We start from the raw sequence: 13742 nt of genomic DNA, 5'->3' as shown, positions 1-13742 counted from the left end.
GAGGATATCCGTAGGTTACTAGTATTTGATCATAGGTGTCTTCGAAACATTGCTCGTATATCATGGGACCATCGAGTAAGTAACACAGTTGTTAAGAAACGAGTACTAGGTAAGGATGGCAAATCAATTGGTGAAGTAGTGAAACTTCATCAGTTGAGATGGCTGGGACACGTGTTACGTATCCCCAACGACCGACTACCTCGACGTGCTATGTTCGGTGGTATAGGAGTAGGTTGGAAGAAAGCTAGGGGTGGCCAGACCAAAACATGGCACAAGTCCATGAAGTCACTGACAAGTGGTCTGAGTCATGTTGGTAGGTGTAGACTACCTGGTTGGGGATCACGAGATGATAGCAACCGATGGTTAGAGACCCTGAATGACATGGCTCGAAATCGTTTGCAATGGCGCAGGTGCATCCACTCTCTGTGTTCTCCCAAATTCTAATCTTCTGAATTCTTCATGTCCCTTTTTTCCTCTTTCCAAATTTATTTCACTGTATTATACTCTTTAAATAACATCTCCAAACCCTAATCTTCCCGATTACTGCTTATACTCTTAGTACCTCTACCACTACGGGATTTGAATCGACAACTGCATCTCTGTGCTAATGTGGTGTGGCAACTCGAACTGATGTACGTACGTACGAAGTTCTACGTTGTTACTGACTGACTGACTGACCTCAAGTCTCAACACAGTGCACACGAATTCGAGTCACTTACACTAGTGGTAAAATTATAACCTTATAGATAGAATTCGGTCAATGTTAAGATGGAATCGATATTGAGAACATTAGTCAGTAATTGGCGATTAATCAAAGTAAGTACACCGGTTTCGATAGAGGTAAGTGATGTTTCATAAACTCAATAATGCGTCTCAGATTGAGAAACTAGGTTGGAATATCAGAGCGTGCATCAATTTTCTGAAGACTCCAGGTATATCTCGCTGACAGGTGTCTACTAGCATAAAATCTAGATCAAATAGGATTTTTTGTTAACTAACTCTAACTACCTAACACAAATCCATATTAATTTTACTTATGTCGTAACTGATATACATCAAAAAGCGATTAAATAAACTACAGATAAATGAAACACAAACAAAAATAACTTACGTTCAGACATTGTTCGATCTTGTCTATTCCCTGGTTGTATTGTATTAATAGTACGTGGTCGGCTAACACGTTGATTACCAGAACCATTTGGTGATGATAATGTATTATACTTTGTTGGTAAATATTTTTGTGGATAAGATGAATTTGATTGTAAGGTTGAATGATCTGTTGAGATATTGTTTGAATATATCGAATTATGATTATTATTCGTATTCGTATTTGTATAATTGGTTGTAGTATTATTAGTGTTACAAGCATTACCATTTGACATGCGATTCTCATCATTTTGTTCATTTGGAGAATTATTTGGAGATGAATTATTATTGTTACTACTTTTATTATTATTATTATTATTATTCAATCTGTTAGCAATCGAATCATTCAAAGAGAACAATCGAGGAATTCCAGAAGGAGATTTAATTTTATTCAAAGTAAGATCTGCATCACTTAATGGACGATCTTTAGATGGTATAGATTGATTTTGTTGTTGTATATCTATTAAATTTGATGTAACTGCAATTTCTTGATGTGTTGTTGGTAAAGATTGTTGATTTGAAATGGGAAATGATGATAATTGTCGTTTTGTTGTTGAATTTACATGTTGATAATTTAATGAAGTTTCTTGTACAGGTGATTGAGTTAACATTGTAGTTACATTTAATTGAAATCAATTAGTTGAACACTTGAATTCGATTAGAAAAAAAAATGAATAAATTTATGGAAATAATGTAATTATAACAATTTTATTTAAACACATAAACATTGGTACAAAGGAGGCACCAAATAGACATGCGCCACATAAATCATTCGATTTGTGTGAGGGCTGAGATACTACCAGGGTGCCCAAACCGAAGCAGGAATAATAATAGGTTTAATTAACGCTTGAAATTTTGTTAGAGTAGAACATTTTCCAGCATCAGTTGTATATTTAGAGGAATTTCTTTTCTAATCGTTGGATTCATGAATCGATTTAAGCTAGACCACCATTGAAAACCTGGAAGCACTGGACGTTCGTTTCATCCTAAGCAGTGCACATCCGTGACCAGTGGAGTTTAACCGTGTCTGTTGTGAGGTAGTAACTCACTGAAGACAATGACGGACGGTCGTGCAATATCATAGATTGGTTGAAGTTAGTTATGTCGGCTCCAATGGTCTAGAAGTTAAGCACTCGCGCATGAAACCGAAGGTCTAGATTTCGAGTCCTATGTACGGGATCGCGGAGGTGCAATAGTACTGAGGAGTTCCATACTGGGACGAAATGGCCATCCAGTGCTTTCAGATTTTTTATGGCGATATAGCTTAGATCGACTCATGAATTCAACTATTAAAATTACTACAATCTCCACACCTACCCCCATTCTATTCAGATCGTATTTATTTATAGAAATCTATTCTCAATTATCAAACATTTCTACTAGTTCAACTGTTACCCAGTATGATTTTCCACTCATCCATTCATGTATAAAAATGTATAAATTGTAATTTATTCTTTTATGATTTTTTTTCTTAAAGGATCGGTAAAGAAGAAAATATGCCAAAAACTGTAGGTGTTTCCTCGTATTGCAGTAAGTTTCAAGCTTGTTTTTTTCTAATAATAATGATACGTGGGTACATACAATTTAGCATTCATAATTAATTACATGAAACTAAACCATAAAGGTTACATGGAATATTTGCACAATTTGAAAAGTAGACGGTCTAAATGTTTGAAAAGGCTACTGAAATTCAAAAAGCAAGTTAGTTTTTAGTAGGTGAGAAGTTGATTAACGAATGAATGTGAGATTGATCAACATTTGTGCTCATGTGAATATTAAAAATGACACATATAAAGCTTGATTCCTTTTAAGATCTTGCTTGATTGAGCATAACTGAAAAGATGGGAAAAAAATGATGAAAAAGATGTTTAATAATTTTTGGTTTCTAAGACCATATCAGATGATTTAGCAAGGTTACTTTCAGACTAAATGAATGAGGTACCATGTTTCTTTAGTTAACTTGTTACAGAATATCTCAGAAATGTATGACTTTCTTGGACACAGACTGTTCAGTTTTCCCTCATTGAGAGAAACATCTATCCAGTGCTTTCTAATTTTCACGAGTATATGAATATACGATTGTTTTAATCATATAAAATATTTTGTCCAGGGATTTTTCAAGTTTGAAAATAGCTTCTGGTGTGAAATAACGTCAGTCAGAGAACTAAAGAAAGTTTTAAACCCTGTATTGTCATATATAGTTAGTACTGTACACCTATGAAATCATATACACCCGGTTGACCTCACTGAAATTAACGGCTTTTAGTCTACTAGTTTAAAGACATCATGCTTTTTAGTTAGGTTTAAAGCTTTCCGATTTAAAAATATACATAGACTTAGGTGTGTGTTGATAAGAAGTCCCATACTAGGACGAAACAGCTACCTAATACTTTCCAGATATATCCAGATGGTCTAGTTGTGACGAGTAAACATTAATTCACATGGATCTTCAAGAAATACTTAAGTAATGATTTAACTCTTTAAATAAACCAGTTTCAATGAAGACATATACAGAAAGTGTTGATCTGAATATCTGATGGTCACGCAATATCGTCAGTTGGTTGAAGTGAAACTTGAACATCACTGGATATCGGCCCACTGGTCTGAATGTTAGGCTTTAGCCCGCGAGACTTAAGGTCGTGGGTTCGAATCCTCCTGCGAAATCGTGGATGCGCACTGCTGAGGACTCCCATATTGGGACGAAACGGCTATCTAATGCTCCTAGGTTTTCAATGGTGGTCTAACATTCGTCAATTCACGATCTTAATTATCTGGTTATACTTTGAGTTAGGAAATCAATCCAAACAAGTTTATCCAGCCAACGGAAGGATATATGTGTGTCAGCGTAAACACAACTATGGGTTACCCTACTTTTGTTACCATACACTTAGTATTTAATCTATTTAGTTCACGCTCTGTACTGCATATAGCAGTGCATGAAGTCAGTGACTGTTGAATTGAGCCATGATAGTAAGTGTAGACTACCTGGTTAGGGTTTACAAGATAATCGTAATCAATAGTTAGAGATTTTGGGTGATATGGTTCAGAACCTGCTGCAATGACGTAGACGCGCTCACCACTTGTCTTCTTTTAGAACATTTGAAAATAATTCATAAAAAGATGCGTATAACGAGCCTCAAGCAGTCATCTGTCGGTTTCTGTAATTATATCCCCAGGCGGTCAAGATCAACACTTAAAATGATTTCTTTTTCAGCTACCAAAAGAAGCATGCTTTAACAGTGTTAATAAACGGGAAGTAGATAACATCTCATATATCACTATCACCCCTTAAGATACCTTTATTCAATCTACATCTTCTAGTGGATCTTAAGTTCAAAAATTATCTTAAAATTCATTCCTTCTTCTATAATCATATTGTCCATGCCTAGTTTTTTCTAATATCACTAATACAGTTCCAACTTCCCCTATTATGAGATTTGTCTTTATAAGTTGATCTTGTTGGATTGATATAATGGGGCAACTTGAACCGATGTACACATACTCCAGATTCCATATTACCTATAACTAACTATATATCTCGGATCAGTAATCAATCAATGATTTAACAGGTTCGATCTAAATTGTATGATCTATTAAGGTGTAGATGATTTTATAGTCATTCATTTTATAGTCAATTCAGTGGTGGTAATATATAAAAGATTGTGTATAAGGATATAGTACAGGAAGGAAGAATTAGTTGACAGAAAGAAAGATATAAAGCAATATACAGCTCACAGTTTAGGTTAAGACAAAGGACGTATACACCTACTCCATTAAGATCGATTCTCAGCCATATATCAAACACAGTCTCCAACTATTGGGTATGATAGTCACGCAAACATCAACCAAGTAGTCTGCATCTAACAACATGACTCAGACTAGAACTTAGTCACTTCAAGCAATGATATCACTTTTTATTTTGGCCACCTCTAACTTCTTTTCAACCATCCTCAACACTAGTCAACATTGCGCGTCGTGTTAATCGGTGTTCAAGCATACGCAACACAACAACGTGGCCCAACCATCTCAGTCGATAAAGATTTACAACGTCATCAACTGATTGACCATCATTCCCTAATACCCTACGTCTAATCTCACTATTAATTACCCAGTGATCCCAGAAGATACGAGCAATATTTCTAAAGCATCTGTGGTCAAATACTAATAGCTTACAAATATCTTCTACTCATAATGGCCAAGTCAAACAGAACAAACTACCGCACGATATACTCATCCTTAATTGATTGATTAATATCTCGCTTTTGCCATAACTACTGACGTAAGTTGGTAAAAGCTAAATGAGCTTTTTGTTCAGAGAGTAAGAGAGAGAAAGAGAGAAAAATAACACTGTATACTTTTACTAATATCACTCAAAATCAATATTACCGACCGTTTCTTAAAACTGTTATTTGACCTATAAAGAAAAGAACCAAAGATAAGAAAAGAACAAAATTTTTCGGTCAACTAATTAATTTTTCATGCATGAAAAATAGATATAAAGAAAGAATGAATGAATGAATGAAAACGTTAATATTCTCCTTTATTTTTTTTTTTTAGATTATCAATTTTCTTTTCATCTAATTTACATAAAAAAAATTTTACTCACCAAAAGAAAAAAAATAAAAAAAAAGAAAAAAAAGAAGTAAATAAAAAAAGAAAGAACAAAATGTAGTTTTGTATCGTGTAAATTTACACGTTGATTATTCTATTGAATTGAAAATGAATTCTAAGTTATTCGGTCACTATTAATTCGATATATGTTGATCTATGTATGTATGCAGAATTTTCTAACACCTTAGACTTTAGTAATACTACTAATAGTAGTAATGAAAGTAGAAGTAGTAGTAGTAAGCGTGAAGTAAAACGAATAATAATATCTCATATACTATGACTTTGTTGATATATTAAAAAGAAACTATACATTTATATTATGTATATAGATAGTTATTGAGGTCTTGATAGTGTCACGCATATGTCTAGACGCCTCAGTTTAATTCTGTCGTGCTGATGTTTATATTATATGTATATAGAAGTTAATAGAATAAAATGCATTTAAACATTTTAATTATTCTCTTACTTATACAATGAATGAAAAACAGTAATTTATTTTCAAAAGTTGAGATTATGAGTCATTTGAATCTAAACCGTCACGGAAAATCTTGAAGCATTGGACGGCCATTTCGCCCTATTGTGAGATAGTAGACATTGGTGGATGTGTCACTCAATTTCATGGGTTGGTTGAAGTTAGACATGAACACCATTGGATGTACGCTCAATGGTCTAGTGGTTAAGAGCTCGCATGCGAGACCGATAGGTCCTAGGTTCGAACCTTGCGAGATGGGATCTTAGATGCACACTACTGAGGAGTCCCATCATGAGACGAAACAGCCATCTAGTGCTCCCAGGTTTTCCGTGGTGGTCTAGCTTCAATTGACTCATGATTTCGACTATTGGAATTTCTAAGCTTCTATTTGATCCATAAATGGTTGTCATTTATCTTATTATTCTAGATTGAACATGAATTATTCCCTTATCAATCTGGTCCTCTAGGACTTATGACGAGAGTACATTCACATTGTAACCTCCTAAATCCATTGCTATACACAATCAGATATTTCAAGTACATTGTTGTATGAGTTCTGAGTCATGACTGAGTTAAGTCCAGCAGAGAATTGATCTGCTTTATCTTCTGATTACCCACTAGATTAGGAGCTCGAACATCAATTAGTGTTAACATTTTAATTTTTGCTCATTTGTCGATTCGTGGATTAATATATAGGTCATCTATCCTAGTGACAATATAGGCGAACTAATCGATAATCAGACTAAAGAGAGATTATACAACTCTTTAGCTGTCATTACGATCCAATCTATTTGACTGACATAAACAACATTAGTGAAAATGAGGTTATGATGTATCAAAAAGTTAAAAGTCATTTGAACCTATGATAAACCTGTTCGTAAACAATGAACATAGAACAGGAGGTTAAGTAGCTGACTATGTAGAGAAATAAGTCAGTCATTCTCTACGTGAGATCTGGTTGCGAGTATGCATCGATCACTTCAAGTTACCACATCTCGAATCGGTAAGACGAGAGAAAATTACAACAACACAAGTAAAATTTACAAGGATCTAAGCATGAACAATATGATACATACAGAACAATTTCTATCTCAGAAGGAATAGCTAACACCACCAAACACGAATTACGTGTGTACTGTTGGTCTCAATCAGGAAGTCTCCTCATCTCGATATGGCTCAGACTAACAGTCCCTTTCGATTGATGATACATTCTACTTACATCTGTAGACATTAGTAGTACACACAACAATGTCACGTCTTCAGTAATTCCACACTCGTTTTTTCTAACCTACAGATTTGGAAGTCAACATTGGTCATCCAGGTAGGTGATGAATAGATATACAAGAAATATTATCTAACTACCTCAGTTAGTCAAAGTTCGTAGCCTCAATAATGAACTTGTTCATTCTACTTATTACGCTAGACCTAATGACAGAACTACGCACTGAATTGTTTCACAAAACACAATCAATCTTCAAAAAACACCTTTGATCAAATATTTTGCACTTGTGCTTGTCTTCAAATTTCATAACCTGCTTAAACTGTCTTACCATATATTGACTTATGTTACAGGCTATGAGCTACATATTTTGGAGATATAAGGAGCAGTGATACATTTTGGACTAAACAAACATGATAATACCGATCAATCAATGAGAATCTTGTCCTCTTTACAAATTTGTTCTAGTTTTAGATAATTCTATCCTCCCAGGTTTTCAGTGGTGGTCTAACTAAGATCAGTTAATGATTTAAAATGTGAAATATGATTCCTAATATTTAACCATATATCACATATGCTTCCAGGTTTTCCATGGTGGTCTAGCCTCAATTGGCTCATGATCTCAAATATTAGAATTACTAGAATATGCACATAACCCCTTCTGATATATCATATTACTTATTTAATGCAGACATTTATCCGACTTTTCATCACATATTGACTAATTAATTTACTAAATGTTCTGTTGTCACATTTTATGGATTTTTTATCAATTGAATGTAGGATTTTATTAAGTGGAATTACAGTTCCCTCAGGTTTTCTGCTTACCAAAGCCTTGATCACTTCTCTCTGCTCAGTTACACGAACTCCTCCACCCCACTGTAATTTCAACTTGATTTGTGTGAATGATGTGAAACATGCACGAAATTTGTAAGCTTTCCAGTTAATGTAATCAATTTATTTATCTAAACCATAAGCTGTATCTTGATAAAAACGTTTATATCTACTAGGGCTTCCGCCTGTCTTAAAACATTTCCATAACAAGGAACGATTGAGCTATTCCAATACAGACGATTCTGTTACAAGATCGATAATGACAATTGCCATGCAACATATTAACACAGCCACTAAAATAGTTGATGAGATGCATGACAAACTTGATACTCAACTGGAATCAAATAGAACAACATGGAATTGTACAATTCGGTATATTTAATAACGAAAGCATAGTCTTATAGGATACAGAAAATTAGTGAACTACGTGTTACGTGTATGCTGCTTCATTAATTATCCCCTACCTCAGGAGAGCAATGCTGACAGAAGTGGAAGTAGACTGGAAGAAAATTAAGGGTAGTGATGTGAATAAAAAAGTAAAGAGGCCTTGATGATCAACGGAAGCTATTTTTGAGGACATTATTTTCATTCAAAGTTTGTTAAGTACTGACATTTATTTCTGTCCCTAGGTTATGCCATAGGCCATAAGCCTTCATTTGATTCATGATTCACTTACATATTCTCTGCTGTTCCAAAGGTATTGTAATTCAAACATAATCAAATGTACTACATTTTTTCTACCCTAACGCTTAGTTTGGACATAATCGAATTTTCTAATTGTTTAATGCGTTGTGGTCGTGTTAGCTATTTGTTTGTTCATGTATCTTTTTACATTAATCTGAATCAGGAATAAATCGAGTAGTGTTCCAGTTAACCCATCTTCTCTCTCAGTTGCCAACTTGTCAGGTGATAGTATAATTTCCAACTCATGTCCTTATTTGCATTACTCAACCGTAAAATGAACAGAGAAATGCTCGAAAATAGTACATATTACACTTTTACTGAAAAGAAAAGTAAGAGTGATTAACCTAATACACGTAAAATACTAGTTCTATGTTTCGATTTGAACACAAACACTAAAATGTTAGTCAGTCAGAAACAACGTAGAACTTCGTGCGTACGTACATCAGTTCGAGTTTCCATACCATGTTAGCACACAGAAGTTTCACTACTTCATCAATTGATATGCCATCCCTATCTAGTACCCGTTTCCTAACAACTGCATTACTTACTCGGTGGTCACAAGATAGACGAGCAATGCTTCGAAGAAACCTATGATCAAATACTAGTAACCTACGAATATCCTCTACTCTTAATGGCTATTTTTCACAGTCATAAATTAGGACGGAATAAACTGCTGATCAGTGAACTCGTCCTTTGATTGATAGATGGATATCTCGCCTTCACCATAAATAACGTAAGTTGGAAAAAATTAGTCGAACCTTCTATATCCGTGCTGAGATTTCATCATACACCAGACCACGCTCAACTACTTCACTTCCTATCATGAGTTCAAGTGCTAGCCAATGGAACCCAATCCTAAAGCATCCCAAACATACATACATTATTGCTTACAGTAGTCAGAAGATTCTGTATTGTTTGTCAGCATCTTCACCAATATAGAACTATATTATCAGTCTTGAATGACAAATAAGATAATACCTTACAATCTAGATTCAATTCTTGTAACATTATCGATTTTTGAAAATGAAAAAAAAACAAACAAAACAACGTATCATTTGCCATAAAATAAACAAATTACATTTTAAACGATACCTAGTTAATTGATAAAAATCTATTGAAATGAATAAAGATATTAAGAAATAGATTGTAGAAATGACATAGTTACATGTTTACACCTAGAAACACGATTTATACATGTATCCAACTTATATATTTGTATTCAACTTAACATGATTCAGTCAATTATTATTACGATTATTACTGGCGTGAATTCTGTAATTCTTATTTTCAGTATATATAATTTATTATTGTTCTAAATATCAACTTAATTTAATACTAAACACTGTTGTTATATACAATCATGATTCTTTTTTTCTTCTTTTTAGTTTTCAATTAGATAAACAAATAAATTCTATAAACAATAGTAAAAATAAATGTTTATTATATAGGATTATATAGAAATGATTAAATAGTATGAATAATATCTATACAATAAACAATATGCAACTTATTTAATTTCTAATACTCTCTATCTCTGTTTCTCTACTCACTCACTCACTCACTCACTCACTCACTCACTCACTCACTCACTCACTCACTCACTCACTCACTCACTCACTCACTCACTCACTCACTCACTCACTCACTCACTCACTCACTCACTCACTCACTCACTCACTCACTCACTCACTCACTCACTCACTCACTCACTCACTCACTCACTCACTCACTCACTCCCTCACTCACTCACTCACTCACTCACTCACTCACTCACTCACTCACTCACTCACTCACTCACTCACTCACTCACTCACTCACTCACTCACTCACTCACTTACTCACTTACTCACTCACTCACTCACTTACTCACTTACTCACTCACTCACTCACTCACTTACTCACTCACTCACTCACTCACTCACTCACTCACTTACTCACTCACTCACTCACTCACTCGCTCATTCATTCACTCACTCACCCACGCAATCACTCACCTTCTCTCTCACACACACTTGTTTACTCTTTAGTATTAGATTGATAAACACCAGGTTTACAATTTCAATTTTATTAAAAGTTAACTTTTATTTGTTTTAAATAAACTTAATTGAAGGATTAACAATTTTTAATTAAATTAATTAATTAATCAGTTAATTAATTTAGTTTTAGATTTGATTTGATTTATTTTTATTGGAAGAAAGTTGTAAATTTCCTTGAATAAATCAATCAAACCATCAATAAATGGAAGAAAGAAAGAATGAATGAAGATAATTAATTTATTATAAAAGAAAAGGATAATATAAAGATAATAATAAAGATGAATAGAAGTATTAGATTCTTTTATCAAATAGATGAATGGTAGTTAACAATGGAATCTATCATATGGGTTAGCAATGGTGATTAGTGTTGAGGATGGTTGGAAGAATGTTAGGGGTGGCCAAAACAAAATGTGGCATCAGTTATTGAAGTCACTTACTTCTAGTGTGAGCCATGTTGTTAGATGCAGACTACTTGGTTGGTGTCCGCGTAACTATCGTACTCAATGGTTGCAGGCTCTGGGTGATACGGATCAGAATCAATCACAGTGGCGTAGGTGTATACATTCTTTGTCTTAACTTAAACTGTGAGCTGAAAAATGCTTTATATCTTTCTTTCTTTCTGTACTGTGTCCTTATATGCAATCTTTTATATACTACCACCATTGAATTAACTACTTCTATAAATGTGGTGTTCAACTTGTTGTGATAATGAGGTATGGCAACTTGGACCGATGCTTGTAGGTACCTGGTTCTACGTTGTAACTGACTGACTGTCAGATGGATTGACTTGTGTCTCAGTGTTAATTTGAACCAAACAATGCGTATAAGACTATTAAAGACAGGGTTTTGTGTTTAGTAGCTAGCTACAATCGTATCACATTGCCATAACCTAAAATGAATTAGAATTTATGACCAGACCAGAAAGAAAGTATTCGGTTAAAAAAACTTTCAAAAAAATTCCACTAAGGAAAATTGTCAAAAATTTCAGTCATTTCATTTTTTCCTTCAAATCGAACAGGATAAAGATGGGAGTATAGAGATGCGAGATTGAGAAAAAAAGCCTAGGTGGATTTGTTATCATTTTTAGACAAACAAAAAGTGGAAAGATAGACAAAGGCCAGCAGTAGATTCTAGAACGCCCGTTTCGTCCTATTTGGGTCACGTCAGCTGGATTTACCTGAAACCTAGAGTTGATGTTCACTCCAAGACTCGATCCCAGTATATTTCGCTTCAAACGCCATCACATTATTCACTTAACTACTTAGTTCAAATAGCCACTAGCTTGTACAATACAAAAACAATAATACTACATAGAGTAAAATGACTTCGACAATTTCCTTTGCCTGTATATTCAAAAAGACAACAACGACAATATTAACTTGTTCTCATGAATATAGTCTGTCTATATTTTTAAGTCAATAAAAGAATACAACACAGAATTTTAAAAGTTTCCATGTCCTTTTGCAGATAAAGTTAAGTATTCAGGGTTTAGGTTTTCATCGTGAATTCATATCAAATATAATGCGAACATTCTTTATGAACATTTAGATGAAAATATTTCACTCAAAAATCTAAAGATTGCTATCGAGTTGAAGTTTACTTTAAGATTAACAGTGTAAGAAACTAGAATTCACAGTACGAGTTCATTTACCCGTTACATACAAAATAATAATACAGAATTAAACATTTGATACTATTACAACCATCATTTCATTCTATGGCTATAAAAAATAAATGTTCATACTCATTTTAAATGTTTTCAATAGTATACTAAGGTATTTCTATTACTCGTTATACACAATATTTGAATTTCACGTAAACATTATGTTCCAGATTCTGTCTGTCTGATGGATAAAGTATACTTTTACCTATTATTAATTTATTTAAATACATAAACATTGGTAATAAGGAGGCACGAAATAGATATGTACCATATATATCATTCGATTTATGTGAGGGCTGGGATACTGCATGGGTGCCCAAACCGAAGCAAGCAGTTTTCTTAGGAGACCCTACTCCGAGCCTTTCACTTATAGGTCTGATCCATAAGGCAGTGGACCAACATCAGGAGATACAGTCTCATAGTAGACGGTGACCAATGATTGGTTCATATATGATTTGTTTCCTCAGGATCCTGGATTCTATGTGCACCATTGGTTTGGAATCGGGGTTTTTCAACTCCCCTACGTGAATCCTCCATATCTACCAAACCGGTTTAAGCCCCTGCTGTACATTCACTTTTCTTCCTCTCAATTTCGTAAACAACACCTGTAGTGCGACAAGGCAGTGATTAGGACTTCCCTGGTAATGGTTGTATGCACGTGGCTATGTGAGAGCATTTCGAGAGGGAGAGCGGACTCTCCACACTTTCAGTCGTACCAGGGCATTTCAGGGCATAGAGATACAGAAATGTATTCTATCAGTATGTGTGTGCATGTGTGTACATTTGGATACGTGTCCGTTCCCTTTTTTTTAAGAAAAAAAGATACAGAAAAAAAAAATCTGAACAATGTTAGTAACTAAGTCAACTGATAAATTTCACATTGAATGTCTCTATTTTAACGACAAATAAAATGGATAAGTAAATGACTCATTTTATTTTTATTTCTTTTCAACACTATCAATGAAGAGATTTCAATTCTTCTTTTTTTTACCATAGAAATAATGATTCATTAATCCATTATCAAGAATGTTGTCTTATTCTTTTTATTTTATAGAAAAAAAGAAGAGAAAAGAAAAG

The 13742-nt window shown here is 34.0% G+C and overlaps 1 protein-coding gene across 1 annotated transcript in view; it reads right to left on the bottom strand.

Moving 5' to 3' along the window:
• MAP2 (Methionine aminopeptidase 2) overlaps nt 1-13742 on the bottom strand; it is a 57544-nt gene that overhangs the window by 30477 nt on the left and 13325 nt on the right. Inside the window, exon 2 of the mRNA XM_051219487.1 lies at nt 1112-1793. Within this exon, the coding sequence (XP_051065830.1) occupies nt 1112-1757 (646 nt within the window). The 5' untranslated portion in view covers nt 1758-1793. The remainder of the gene's footprint in view (nt 1-1111; nt 1794-13742) is intronic.

The sequence above is a fragment of the Schistosoma haematobium genome, chromosome 6, assembly GCF_000699445.3.
Source record: "Schistosoma haematobium chromosome 6, whole genome shotgun sequence".
NCBI classification, from domain to species: domain Eukaryota; kingdom Metazoa; phylum Platyhelminthes; class Trematoda; order Strigeidida; family Schistosomatidae; genus Schistosoma; species Schistosoma haematobium.
The sequence above is the reverse complement of the archived record's forward strand: the minus strand, read 5'-3'. Positions and strand labels throughout refer to the sequence as shown.